Source organism: Macaca mulatta, chromosome 3 (assembly GCF_049350105.2).
Source record: "Macaca mulatta isolate MMU2019108-1 chromosome 3, T2T-MMU8v2.0, whole genome shotgun sequence".
Lineage (NCBI taxonomy): Eukaryota > Metazoa > Chordata > Mammalia > Primates > Cercopithecidae > Macaca > Macaca mulatta.
In genome coordinates this window covers 84,273,003-84,285,511 of record NC_133408.1, presented here as the reverse complement: position 1 = coordinate 84,285,511, position 12,509 = coordinate 84,273,003, and the positions used below count along the sequence as shown (strand labels likewise).

Here is a 12,509-nt window from a genome sequence, read left to right as displayed (position 1 = left end):
CTCCTGCCTTAGACAGAGTCACCAAGAGCCCAGGGACCAACTGAGGACCTAGTGCAATGGCCAGTGCAGAGCTGGGCTGGGCGTTCTCTAAGTGCCCATGGGGAGCAGTGAGGTTTTTTTTTTTTTTTTGAGACGGAGTCTCGCTCTGTCGCCCAGGCTGGAGGGCAGTGGCGTGATCTCGGCTCACTGCAAGCTCCGCCTCCCAGGTTCACGTCATTCTCCTGCCTCAGCCTCCCGAGTAGCTGGGACTACAGGCGCCTGCCACCATACCTGGCTAATTTTTTTCCGTATTTTTAGTAGAGATGGGATTTCACCGTGTTAGCCAGGATGGTCTCGATCTCCTGACCTTGTGATCTGCCCCCCTCGGCCTCCCAAAGTGCTGGGATTACAGGCGTGAGCCACTGTGCCCAGCTTTTTTTTTTTTTTTTTTGAGATGGAGTCTCAGTCACCCAGGCTGGAGTGCAGTGGCATGATTTTGGCTCACTGCAACCTCGGCCTCCCGGGTTCAAGCAATTCTCATGCCTCAGCCTCCTGAGTAGCTGGGACTACAGGCATGCACCACCATGCCTGTATAATTTTTGTATGTTTAGTAGAGACGGGATTTCACCATGTTGGGCAGGCTGGTCTCAAACTCCTGACCTTGTGATCCGCCCGCCTCAGCCTCCAAAGTATTGAAATTACAGGGGTGAGCCACTGCACTTGGCCAGGAGTGAGATTTAAAAAGTCAGTTTTCCTGAGGTTTGCCAGCTCCAGGGTGAGTCCGAGTGCCCCAGGGCCGGACCAGAGGAGCCAAGGGTGAGAACTGGCCTCACAATTTGGGGACTTCATTGCTCCCCAGGAGATTCTGTCTCGGACTGGCTGTGAGTCTGGGAGTGCCTGGGGTTCTTTTCCCAGCTAGTGCTGAGCCCACAGCTGCTTCTGGATGAGGAGCCGGTTCCCATGTGGTACCTGAGCCTTCTGGGGTGGAGCGCACGTAGGTGGGCAGCATCTTCACACTGGCCTCTTCATGGGTCTCCAACCTCAGGCCACGGTCCATCTCCTTCTGCATCCGTCTCATCACCTTCTTCAGGTCCTCCTCCTGCAGCTGGAACTCCGCCAGGATCTGCTCTACCTGCACAAGGAGGGGGATGGGAGCAGCAGGGCTGGGGACTCAGGGTGGGGCTGTCACCAGGCACCCACACGCCGAGGGCCTCACGGGCCATCTCCCCCACATGCTGCTGGCCTCCTTCTGTCCTCTGACCCCGGGTTCAGGATGACCCATCATCTCAAACTTTACTACAGGTAAAACCAGCTGGCAAGTCAGAAGAGCAGAGTCTGGGACCAGCCACTCAACAAATGCAGCCCGGGGCGTGTTGGAGGGGTGAGCAGCAGAGGGCAGAGTGGCTTCTGTCCATGACGATATCCCTGTGGCACAGCGTCCTGTAGCACCCTGCTTCGTCCCTCAGGTCAGAGCCAGGGAAAGGAGGGACTAACAGGGAGAGCTGGCGAGGTGGGGTTTGAGCCGCCTGTCTGGAGGGCGCCAGGCAGCTGGCATTGCTATCAGAGAGACCCAGTCCTCCTACTTCTGGGATTTACACCAGAAAATAAATGGGCCAGTCTGCACAGATGTGCTAAGGGCCAGCCAGGAGTGAGCGTGAGTGTCTAGAAGGAGGTGTCTGCTGACTGAAGCCATCTGTGGCATGGGCACACTGGGCCACAGAAGGAAAAGAGTCCCTATGCACTGACGTGAGAGACGCCTGGGCACACGAAGCTCAGATCCGATACTACCACTCCCGTGAGCATGGACGGCCCATGGTGTGGCTGCTCGCTCTCCACACGGCAGTGTGAGGACAGGCTCTGAATGCAGATGTGACTCTGCCTCTGCATACCCAGCAAGCTGGTGTGTGGACAGCTATGTGTCTGTCCCCTGGGCACCCTAGTGCTATTCATGGAGAAAAGGCCATGTTAATGTGCTGGTTATCTCTGGGCAGTGGTGAGAAAAATAATCATAAGGATATTTTCATCTTGAATCAAAAAGAAAAAGGAAGGATGCTCTGATAAAACTGTGGACCCATTCCACAAAAACTCACACACTTTTGCCCACAGTCTTATGCATAAGCTCAGGGGGTTGGAGATGATCTGAATCCCAGACAGGAGGCAACATGGCGATTTTCCTCTTCTTCCTCAGTTTTTAGAACTCAGATTTTGTTGGTGTGGGGAGCACATTGCGCCATGATTAGTCTAAGGTAGGCACAGCAATACTATACTCCTCTTACTGATGATTGGTCTAGAGTTGGGCATGTCACCCAGTTCTGGCCAATGACAAGTGAATAAAAGCCTGATTTTAGCAGGGGGAGGAGCTTCAGTGTCCCCCTAAATTTGTAGACACAGCTGTGTAAGGATGTGATAACCAGCGCTGTGATAGCTACCCTGCAACGATGAAGAAACAAGGCCAGAGGTTAAAGCTGTTAGCATACTGCGAACGTAGGGAGGAGAGAGTAATGCCAGATTCACCCTCCATGTGCGGCTTATGGGAGCAGACAGAAACCACCTATGCCACCGTGAGTCAGGTGTTTGGCTTCCTGCAGCCCAAAGCATTCCCAATAGATACAGATCTTTAGTTCAGAACCATGTCTCCTAATGAGACCCCACATGTGAATTTTAAACTCAGGCAAGGTCAGAAAGGGATGGGGCTGGTAAAGTCTGTGACAAAAGACACAGAATCAAACACCCATGTTGGCTGAGCAGGCACTGTTCCGAGGCTCTGAGCATGGGTGGGAGTGCACGCCCTCCCCGACCTCCAACCCTCCAATCCAACTGCCCCTGCGGAGCACACCCCTGGAGATGTCCTCAGGGCTCTGTGGAGCAATCCAGGCTGTCCTCAATGTCCCACAGCTACAACCTTTGCCTCCTCTGTCTTTCTTTCCTACACCCACCAATGTAGAGAATGCCAGGAACTAACTGTGAAGGCATCTGCCATTTGCTGAATTCCTCCATATGCCAGGCCTTGCATTAGGTGCCTCACATAGCAGCCTCACACACTATGCCGGGTCACCACAGCACTGGGGAGGAGGTGCCAGCAGCACCCATCTTGCAGATGAAGAAAGGCTTACAGAAGTCATTTATGCAGGAACAGACAGCCAGTACACTGTGGTGAGGCCAGCACCCAAATCCACGCACACAGTGGCTACTGGCAGGAAGTCCTGGGGAGCCTGCCTGGCATCTCCCGCTAGACAAGATTGGTCAGAGGGACCCAATTATAAGATACCTGCAGGCTCTCAACAAAAATGATGCTGCTCTTGCAAAGGTCCAGCCCTCACACCTGCCTGGTGCCACCCTTGTGCCTCTCTCCAAGTGGCCCATCCTGGTGGCCACAGACCTGGACTCTGGTCCTTTGGCCCCAGGTTCTTCATGGGAGGAGCCAACATTTCAGTCTGAGGTCTTGGCAGAGGACAATGACATGGAGCCTGTGCCCAGGCGGCTGATCAGAGTGTGGCTGTATTGTCAGACAGTTAGGGCCCTTGAGTGATCCTCCCTTGCAGGGCTGTGGGGAGAACTGGCCCAGCCCTTGGAGAACTGGGAGAGCGAGGTACAAGGTGGCTGCTGTTTCTCTTATCACATGTTGGGAGGCTGGGCCCCGTAGGGTGTCGAGGAGGCCCAAGTCTTCCCCCTCTGTATCAAGGCCTGTGTGTGGCCCTGCCACTGACTGGGTGAAGTCCTGGCTCTACTGCCTTCTAGGCCAGAAAGTTCTCCCCCAGGAATCCCGGCATTGTGTGATGTCAAACTGATACCATCTGTTCAGAGGGCAATTTGGAGTTTCTCTAAGTTGAACTCTGATCTGACAGTTTCTCTCCTAAGAATCTGTTCTGCAGCAAAAGGGCTGCAGGCATTTCTAAGATACACAGGGGTATGCCCCCTTGCGGCAACAGTGAGGACCCCCATATTCACCGTCAGGGACTTTAAATCAACTCCAGGATGCTTACTGCAGGGCCTCCTGTGGCCTTTCCCGTGAAGGAGACACATAGGCATAAGTGAAGACGTGAGATGGGACCTGAGGTAGGACCTGATTCCATTTCTGTAAATAAAGTGGCATCTGGCCTGCGAATCTGATTTGTCCTGTATAATATTCTCAAAAGCTTAAATTTGCTGCCACCACTTAAAATCTATGTAAAATAGAGACACTTTTACACAAAAATCTGGATTTCTGTAAAAGTAGGTCTGCATTCTCTGTGGGGCTGCAGGGAAGCGGGGGACATGGGGTGGGGGAGCTTGTCTCCCCACAGTGGCAGAACCGGCCAGGGTCTCCTGGCCCAGGGCTCTCATCTGGGCCCTGCCCTAGCCAGATGCTGCAGGGTCGCTGCATTGTCCACACCACAGGGCCTATAAGGACCCCTCACACACTTCCCAGTGGGCATGGGTTGGAGGATAGATGCTGTCAGGTTCTGAGGCTGTAGTCACCAGTAGACCTGGGGGTTCACCTCTTATGTGGGGAGCATCCTCCAAAGGTGAGCCTTGTTCTTGGTGGGAGCAAGCCCCTTCCTTAGGGTGCACCTGGGCCTGCAGAAGTCCCCCTCCTGGCACTTGGTAAGCATGCAATCCCAGAGGAGGAAGCCCTGACCCAGCTTAGTCTCACAAGCCTGGGGGTCACGTTGTAGGGCAGAGGTCTGCCTCACAGACACCCAGGACAAGCCCAGTGGCAGGGACTGAGGCTGATGCACACTTCCTGTGTGCCAGGCCTGCTCTGGGCACGCTTCCCTATTATTGGTACAGCCACTCTGGGACATGGGTACTTTTATTATCTCCATTTTTTATAAGTGAGGAAACTGGACACAGAGGTACAAACCCTTCCCCAGGCCCACAGAACCACGGGCCATGGAGGGGTTTGAACCCAGGCACTGGCTCCAAACTTTCCTCTCACCCAGCCAGGCTGCATCCTGCCTGACCTCAGGCCCAGCACCGAGCTGTTACTTGTGCCCAGACCCCAGCTACAAGTGTCTCTCTGGCTAGCCTCTTGCTGGGTGTCTATGCAAGCTTACAGGGCTTTCCCAAGCAGCCTAGGAAATGTGCTGATACCTGGGGAGCCCTGAGAAGCTGCTTGGCCCCCCAGGTGTAGCCTGTGGCACAGATAGAGCCTGTCTGTGAGGCCAGAAGAGCACAGACAGAGCCTGTCCTTCCCCCTGGCAGCCTCTGGGAGGCAGCCCCAGCCAGCTTGCAGAGGTTTCTCTCACTGACCTCACCCGAGACGTCACAGGACACATAATCGGGGCTCACAGTCAAAAGTACAACTTTTCTCGCCTGAGGACGCCCCACACTCCCTGCAGGGCATCTGACCCTCATCTCTTCAGCAAATGCCCACTGAATGCCAGGTGCGGCGCGGGGCACAGAAGCAGAGTTGACAGCAGGACCAACTCCTCTGAAGGGTGGGGATTTGCAGGAAAGAATCTCAGTCAAACTGGGGACAGGTTGGGGGGTGAAGGAATGGGGACAGATGAAGCAGGGACAGGTCAGGCAGCTCCTGTCAGAAGATGGGGGCAGGGGACCTGCATTGAGGCTGGAGCAGAGATGGGGAGGGAGGGAGTGAGGCTGAGCTGTGAGCAGCAGGAGGTGAGAAGCCTGGAGGCACCGGGCTGCAGAACGGGGGCATCTTGGAGCAGGGTGGAAGCAGGGCGTCCGGCTGTCCTAACAACCCCTGCGCAGGGATGGTGGGTGCAGGCTTAGTGAGAGGGGTAAAAGTCTAGACTTACTCTGAAGGGAGGTGGGAGGGGCTGAGGAGAGGAACAGAAGGGCCTGAGAAGAAGAGGTTCCACCTGACCTGGGAGTTGGGTTGTGGGATCAGGATCCTGGTCTGGGCATGTTAACACATCTGCCAGCCAAGGGGCAATTTGTTCCAAGTAGCAGTTGGCCATGTGAGGCCAGAGTTCAGAGGAGAGTCTGGCTGGAGAGGTAGATGTGGAGCCTGGACACGGTCACCAGGGTGTACAGGTTGGATAGCAGTGGGAGAGGCAGAGCTGGTCGGGCAGGGCTGCCAGGGGCAGGATGCTGTCCCTTTTATGCAGCGAGCAGTGCGTTGTGGCCCCACATCCAGAACGCAGTACAAAAGGCAGGATGCCTTCTAGGGCCGCCTTTGGCGGATGTGGACTGAGGAGCTGTCTATTCCAGCACTAGGAGGGGCCAACTGGAGGAGCTGTGTGTCCCTGAGGACATGGCCAAGGGCCAGGGAAGTCCCTGGGCAAGCGCTGCAGGCCTGGGGGCTCCAGAGCCCATCCCAGTGCCACATGCCCAGCTGTAGCCTGGTCCCCTCCATTCCCGGGCCCTCAGGTGGCTAAGTCCACAGAAGTGAGCGACCTCGGGCTGGTGTCCACATTCTCCTGAGGGACCGAATCCCTGATCCACCAACCCCTGGAAATGCCATGCAGAGCCCCCAGACAGCCAGACAGCCCTGGGCAGCCAGCCACCTCCCCCCATAAAAGCCTCAGGCCAAGCCCCAGACACCAGTGTCCTGGGTCACTGTTAGCTCCAGGAGCAAGTGCCCTAGAACCCTTCGAGAGGCTGGACAGTGGGCAGCCACAGTGAGGAGGGGTGGTGGGCGGGGGGGGGGGCAGTGGCGGGCACAGCTGCCCTAGCCAGGACCCCTGAGGCTCGTGTGCCTCCTTCCAAGGTGCCCAGAGCCTGCTTGCTTTCCCTGCCCCCAGCCTTGGTTTTGGTAATGTGCAAAACCAAGGGCCCTGCCCTGGGCGCTGTTCTCCCAATGCAAAGTCGCTAACTTTGGTGTGACCCTTACCAGAGTCAAGGCTGTCTGGGCCTGGCTCCTTGTGGCATCCATCGCCATCTCTCCGAGGGACTAAGAGGTAGATGCTTTGGGAAGCAGAGATGCTCCTGCCTGCCGAGGCCTAGCACATGCTGTAGCCTTGGAGCATAAGGCCCCCGCTGTGGCAGCAATGGCTGCCTGGATGGAGAGCTGCCTGAGGCTGGCAGCCCAGGGCTTCTGCACTGAAAGGGCTCAGCCCGGCAGCTGCTGAAATACTCTGCCCCCTGCCATGGGGTCAGAGGCAGGGCCAGAAAGGGAGGGGAGGCCCATGTGGGCTAAGAGTTGACAGGGCCATGGGGAGAGAGCCATGGGGCAGCTGGCCACACTCTGTGAACATGGGGTTGGGATTGCTGCCCAGCAGGAGGAGGTGTGCAGAGCCAGCCTACCCACCTGCTATTCCTCAGCCTTGTGCGGGCAGAAAGTCACCAGGCTGCCTTGGGGACAGAACACTTATTGAAATGCCCTCGGACAGGGAGGGGGTCCTAAGGGGGCCTGGCCCTCGCCAGTTCAGGTCTGGACTTGCTCTTGGAGGCAAGGGGATCCCCAGTGGATTTTCATCTGCAGAGAGGTTCGATGTGCATTTCATACAATCCAGGGGTCTGTATGGCACTTGGGGAAGGGGTGGTGGAGGAAGGCGGCCAATTGACCAAAAACAAACAAAAAACCGGGGCTATCATTCTTAATTTTGTGACTGCAAAGTCCAGGCCTCAGGCTTGCTTTGGGTGCCTCCGTGGGCATAGACCATGACTCCCGGGCTCTGGCCCAGACCCTCCTTGGGCTCACCTGGGAGTGACATCCACATGCCATGTACTTGCTGGCACCTGCCAAAGCCTGCTAAAATTAGCTGGAGCTGGCAAGTGGGCCAGAGTGATCACTCCCAAGAAAGCCCTTGATACAATTGATCCCTTTCCCAAAATAGAGCAGAGGTGGCCTCATCAGACCTCATGTGACAGGCCACTGACCCCCACAGCCCCCAGCTCTGAGCTACTGTTTGCTCATGGGGGCAGGGCTCACATCCAGGTTTGGAGTGGCACTGGGGCCTTCTGGTTCAGCCAGGCCAAGAAGCAGCTACCCAGCGAGACTTGCCCTTCTCCTGGGCCAAGCACACAGCACAGGGGAGGAGAATCTAAATTCAGTTCTCAAGAAAGGCTGAGGATGTGTACAAAGGCTGAATCTGAGGCAAGGGGGCCCCCTTTCTGGGTTGGCTGAACTGCAAGTGCCCTCTCTAGCCTGTGTTTAGAGCCACAGGCATCACCTAGAGTTCCTTTCTGGGGGCCACCTGCTGATGATACTCATTGGCATCTGTGAGGCCAGAAAGGCACTCAACACCCCTACTTCCCCACACTGTCTAATTCTCCAGGACCAGATTCTCATGACTCATGCCAACCCTCCTGGGCACCCACCCTTGTCCTGTCTCAATGCCCCCTCTTCAGGATAAGGGGTGACACCAACAGGTCTGCACTGCATTAAAGTTGAGGGTCAGTGTAGCAGGAACAGTACCTGCTGCTTTCCAGGAATTTTGGAAGGGCAAGCCTGTCCAGAACCTGTCCAGAGAAGAGGGGCCAAGAAGGGGAGGGCCTCAGAGATGATGATTCATGGAGGATGTCCAGAACGTGCTTAGAGTCTTCAGTAGCTCAAGGGCTATCCTGAGGAGGATGGATGAACATTGTTTCTGCTTAGAACTTTCTGAAAAGACAGAACTGTGCAGCTGTGCAGTAGATAGTGAACTCCCCATTTAATGGGGAGAGAAAGAGAAGAGCAGAGTCAGAAGGGACCCTGCTCTATGTCCCTGTGGTATCCCCATTTCTTAGTTGCTCAGGCTTCAGATTGACAGGCATGACTTGATTTTCTTTTTCATTCATCACAAGAAAATAATATGACAAGTTTGGTGATGGATATTCAAAATGATCAATTCTAGTATCAAAAAATGAGACACAACCCACATATCCAACTACAGAAGGTTGGTTAAATAAATTATGCTACACTTATATGTGGTCATTAAAAATGTTAAGATTCATCTGCTCCTATTGGCCTGGAAAGATGTTCATGACATACTGTTGAAAGGGAATGTGTAACCACCCTTGAAGCTGGCCTTCAATTAGCCCTGCTTCTGGTGTTCACCCCATGGTATAGTCCCTTCCCATGCAGAATAGGTCTAGCCTGCATTATATTAATATGATAACGCAGAAATGGTGGAGTATGACTTCAGAGCCTAAGCCAGAAAAGACACTGTGGCTTCGGCCTTGTCCTCTCCTGGACTGTTCCTTCTGGGGGAAGCCAACTGCTATGCTATGAGGATGCCTACAAGAACTCTGGGAAGATCCACTGAGAAGAAGTGGGGCCTCTTGCCAATAGGCAGCTCCAACTTGCCAGCCATGTGAGTGAACCACTTTGGAAGCAGCGCCTCCAGTCCCAGTCAAGCCTTCAGATGATGCAGCCCCAGCTAACACCTTGACTGCAGCCTCAGGAGAGACACCAAGCCAGACCATCCAGCTAGGCTGCTTCTGAATTCCTGACCTACAGAAACTGTGTGAGATAACAAAGGTTTGTTGTTTCAAGCTACTATGGTTTTTTTTTTAAACATTTTATGAAATAAAATTTTGTTATTACAGGACAAATAAGTTTAGAAACCATTTTCTGTCCTTTAGCATATGGTCCAGATATAGGACAGTGTCATATCACATTCTTGTCATCATAATACATGGAAAGGTGAAGCCACTAAGTTTTGAGGCAGTTTGTTATACTGCAATAGATGACTAACACAGGGGAAACATAGGAAACATAGTATGATCCATTTTTGTCATAATATGATACAGATGATATATGTATTGGGAGGAAATATACCAAAATGGTAACAGTAATTATCTTGCTGATGGTGGTATGAGTGATTTTAATTTATTCTCCTTTTTGCTTATCTGTATTTCCTACATTTTCTGCAGTAAATATGTATTAATGGAGTAATATTTAACAATGAAGTTAAAAAAAGAAAGGTTGAGCCTTATCTGCCATTTTGCACAGAAGCAAGCCCGAAGACCCAGATTCTAAAGGATAGAGGTTCATAGTTAAATGAGCCAATTTAACTTGTTCTTAGTTAAAAGAGCTAACTTGGCTCACAGTTAGAGCCAAGGTCTGCTAGACCCCATATGCCATTGGGAAAGATATTGGGAGCCAGGAAGCCAGGGAACACAAAGTGTCCGCCCTTCCACCACTGGCCTGTTCCCTGATACCCTCAGTACCAGCTGGGAACCAAGTGTGGGCACACTGATGCAACAGGGCCTGGAGGTCAGCATGATGTTGCAAGTGTTTGCTTACAGCAGGGTAGACTTGAGACTGGCTGTGCTCTTGTGCTAAGGGGCAGGCTAAGGGCTTGGTGAGTGGGAGGGTGTTAGGCAGTGGGTGATGGCCAGGATGTCAGGGCAAGGGGAGAGGAGCCGAGAGACAGTAGAGCATACCAGGATCAAATGACCACATGTGGGTTCCACATGCCAGGGGATGTGCTAGACCCTTTAGATGGATTGCAACTGGCCTGTGAGCTGAAGGCTGTCATTTTATATACAGGGAAACTGAAGCCCATGGGAGTTAAGGGACTTACTAGGATGCAACAGCTGTGAGCGACCTGGCTAAGATTCACCCATGGGTCACTCTGATTCCGGGATTGTTAAAAGTTTGGTCTTCTCGACTAGATGGGGCGGGGGGGCTTCAGGGTCAAGCATATGCTGGGGGACAGGAAATGTCCTTTGGGGCTTCCTCCATGCTGGAGATGTTCAGAGGCTTCAGCTGAAGCTGGTGGAGGTGGACACAGTGGTAGCCACAGAGGTCGGTTTTGCCCCAGTGTTTGCCTCTGTCAACAGATGGAACGGAGCCTGGGCTGTGTGTCGGGGATAAAGCCTAAGGCTAGCACTGTTGGGGAAGAAGGGCAGAGCATGAGTAAGGGTGCAGGGAGTAGTCCTGTGCATTGCCTAGGGAGGGGGTAGGAGAATCATCCAAGACTCCGTGCTGAGAGGCAGGATAACACTGGGGTAACACAGAACTGTAGGATCTCCAGCCTGAGTCTGAAGACTGGCTTTGCCACTCACTAGCTCTAGGGCCTTGGGCAAATTCCTTAATGTTTCTAAGCCTCAGTAAGGGGCAGGCAACAATTCTACTACCTCAAAGGGCTGTTGAGAGGATTCAATGGGATAATGCAGATAAGGCTCTTGGCACATACAAGTTGTTCAATAGTTTGTAGCTGTTGTTGCTACCAAAGAATATTTTAGCCCTTGGGTCAGAGTTTAAGACATGGGCTGTCCCCCGCTCTTGATTGATGGCAGATCTAATGCCAAACTCCTACCCGAATGTGTACTGATTATTTCGGTGTTTTAAGGAGACAGACTAGGTGGCATAGTCTCTTTGATGCTAGTCCTACAGTAAGTCAATGAAACTTTTTGTCTGAAAAGAGAGTTACTAGGGAATGATGTCATGAAACTGGCAAAATAGGAAACTTCAGGAATTGGTTCCTCGATCTAGACAATCATTAAGTTAGGAGAGAAAAAAATCCTGTAAGAGTCAACTATTTCAGAATTCTGGAACCTGATTGGACACTTACAGCAACCATGGGAGTGCTTGATGAAGGGAGAGGCATGCTGATGGCTCATAAGTGAGTGGTGTGGCAAACCAGCTACCATCCTGCATTCTTCAACATTCCTATAGCCATGGGGACAGTAATTGTGTTCCTAGAGCAGCTGTCTGGAGCCAGAATGGGCAGAAAGGACTTTGTCTTCCAGAAATTTGGAGAATCAAATTTCTTTTGTTTATCTGGTGGTTCCTTGAGGGCTCAGAGTAGAGCTTGCCTTTGTTTCTGCCCCTTCAGGCAGCAGCAGCCTTCCAGGTGGCATCTATCAGAAGATTTTTAAAAAGGTACATGCTAGGTTTTTTGTTTCTTGGGTTTAAAAAAATCTAGGCATTTAAGGAATACTTCCAGGTCATAGGCTGACTGCAGAGACACCAGAACAGAAACATCAATGATCAGACACAACGGAGAATACATACTTTGCAAAAATAGTTTGGAAAAGTCACTCTACAAATGGACAACTGAAGCCCTCAACAAACGACAAAACCAATCTCAAAGGAGGGGGAGAATCTGGCTTCCAGAATTACCACATTATACTACTCAAAATGTTAAGTTTTCAACAAAGTATTACAAAGCAAATAAAGAGGAAGATATGGCTCTATAACAGGACAAAAATAATTTAAAAGAAGCTGTCCATAAGGAATTTTAGACATTGGAATTACTAGTCAAAGACATTAAGTCAACTGTCTTAAATATGCCTAATGAACTAAAGAAAACCATGGACTAAGAACTGCAGGAAATTGGGAGAGCAATGTATTAACAGATGGGGAATGACAATAAAGATAATTTATTAAAGAGGAATCAAATAGAAATGCTGGATCTGAAAAGTACAATACTGAAATGAAAAAGTCCCTGGAGGGGTTAAATGGCCAATTTGAGCAGGCAGAAGAAAGAATCAGTGAACTTGAAGAAAAGGCAATTGAAGTTATCCAGTCTGCATAGCAGAAAAAAAGAAAGAAGAAAAATGAACAGAACCCAAGAGACCAGTAGGATGCCATCAGACATACCAATGTAAGTATATGGGAGCTCCAGAAGAAGAGAGATGGAAAGAGGAAGAAAAATATATTTGAGAAAAGGTGAAATAATTTCCCAGATTTGTTGAAAGACAAACAT

The 12,509-nt window shown here is 51.8% G+C and overlaps 1 protein-coding gene across 2 annotated transcripts in view; it reads right to left on the bottom strand.

Annotated features, from left to right (window-relative positions):
* The window catches only part of GCK (glucokinase), a 47,965-nt gene that overhangs the window by 8,225 nt on the left and 27,231 nt on the right, over positions 1-12,509 (bottom strand). The window contains exons 1-2 of one of the 2 annotated variants that reach the window (XM_001092919.4): positions 6,761-7,017; positions 949-1,111 (exon numbers count right to left, since the gene is read on the bottom strand). In XM_001092919.4, the coding sequence (XP_001092919.1) occupies positions 949-1,111; positions 6,761-6,808 (211 nt within the window). In that variant the 5' untranslated portion in view covers positions 6,809-7,017. Of the gene's footprint in view, positions 1-948; positions 1,112-6,760; positions 7,018-12,509 lie in introns of those variants that run through there. The other variant, XM_001093035.5, reaches the window with a different exon arrangement.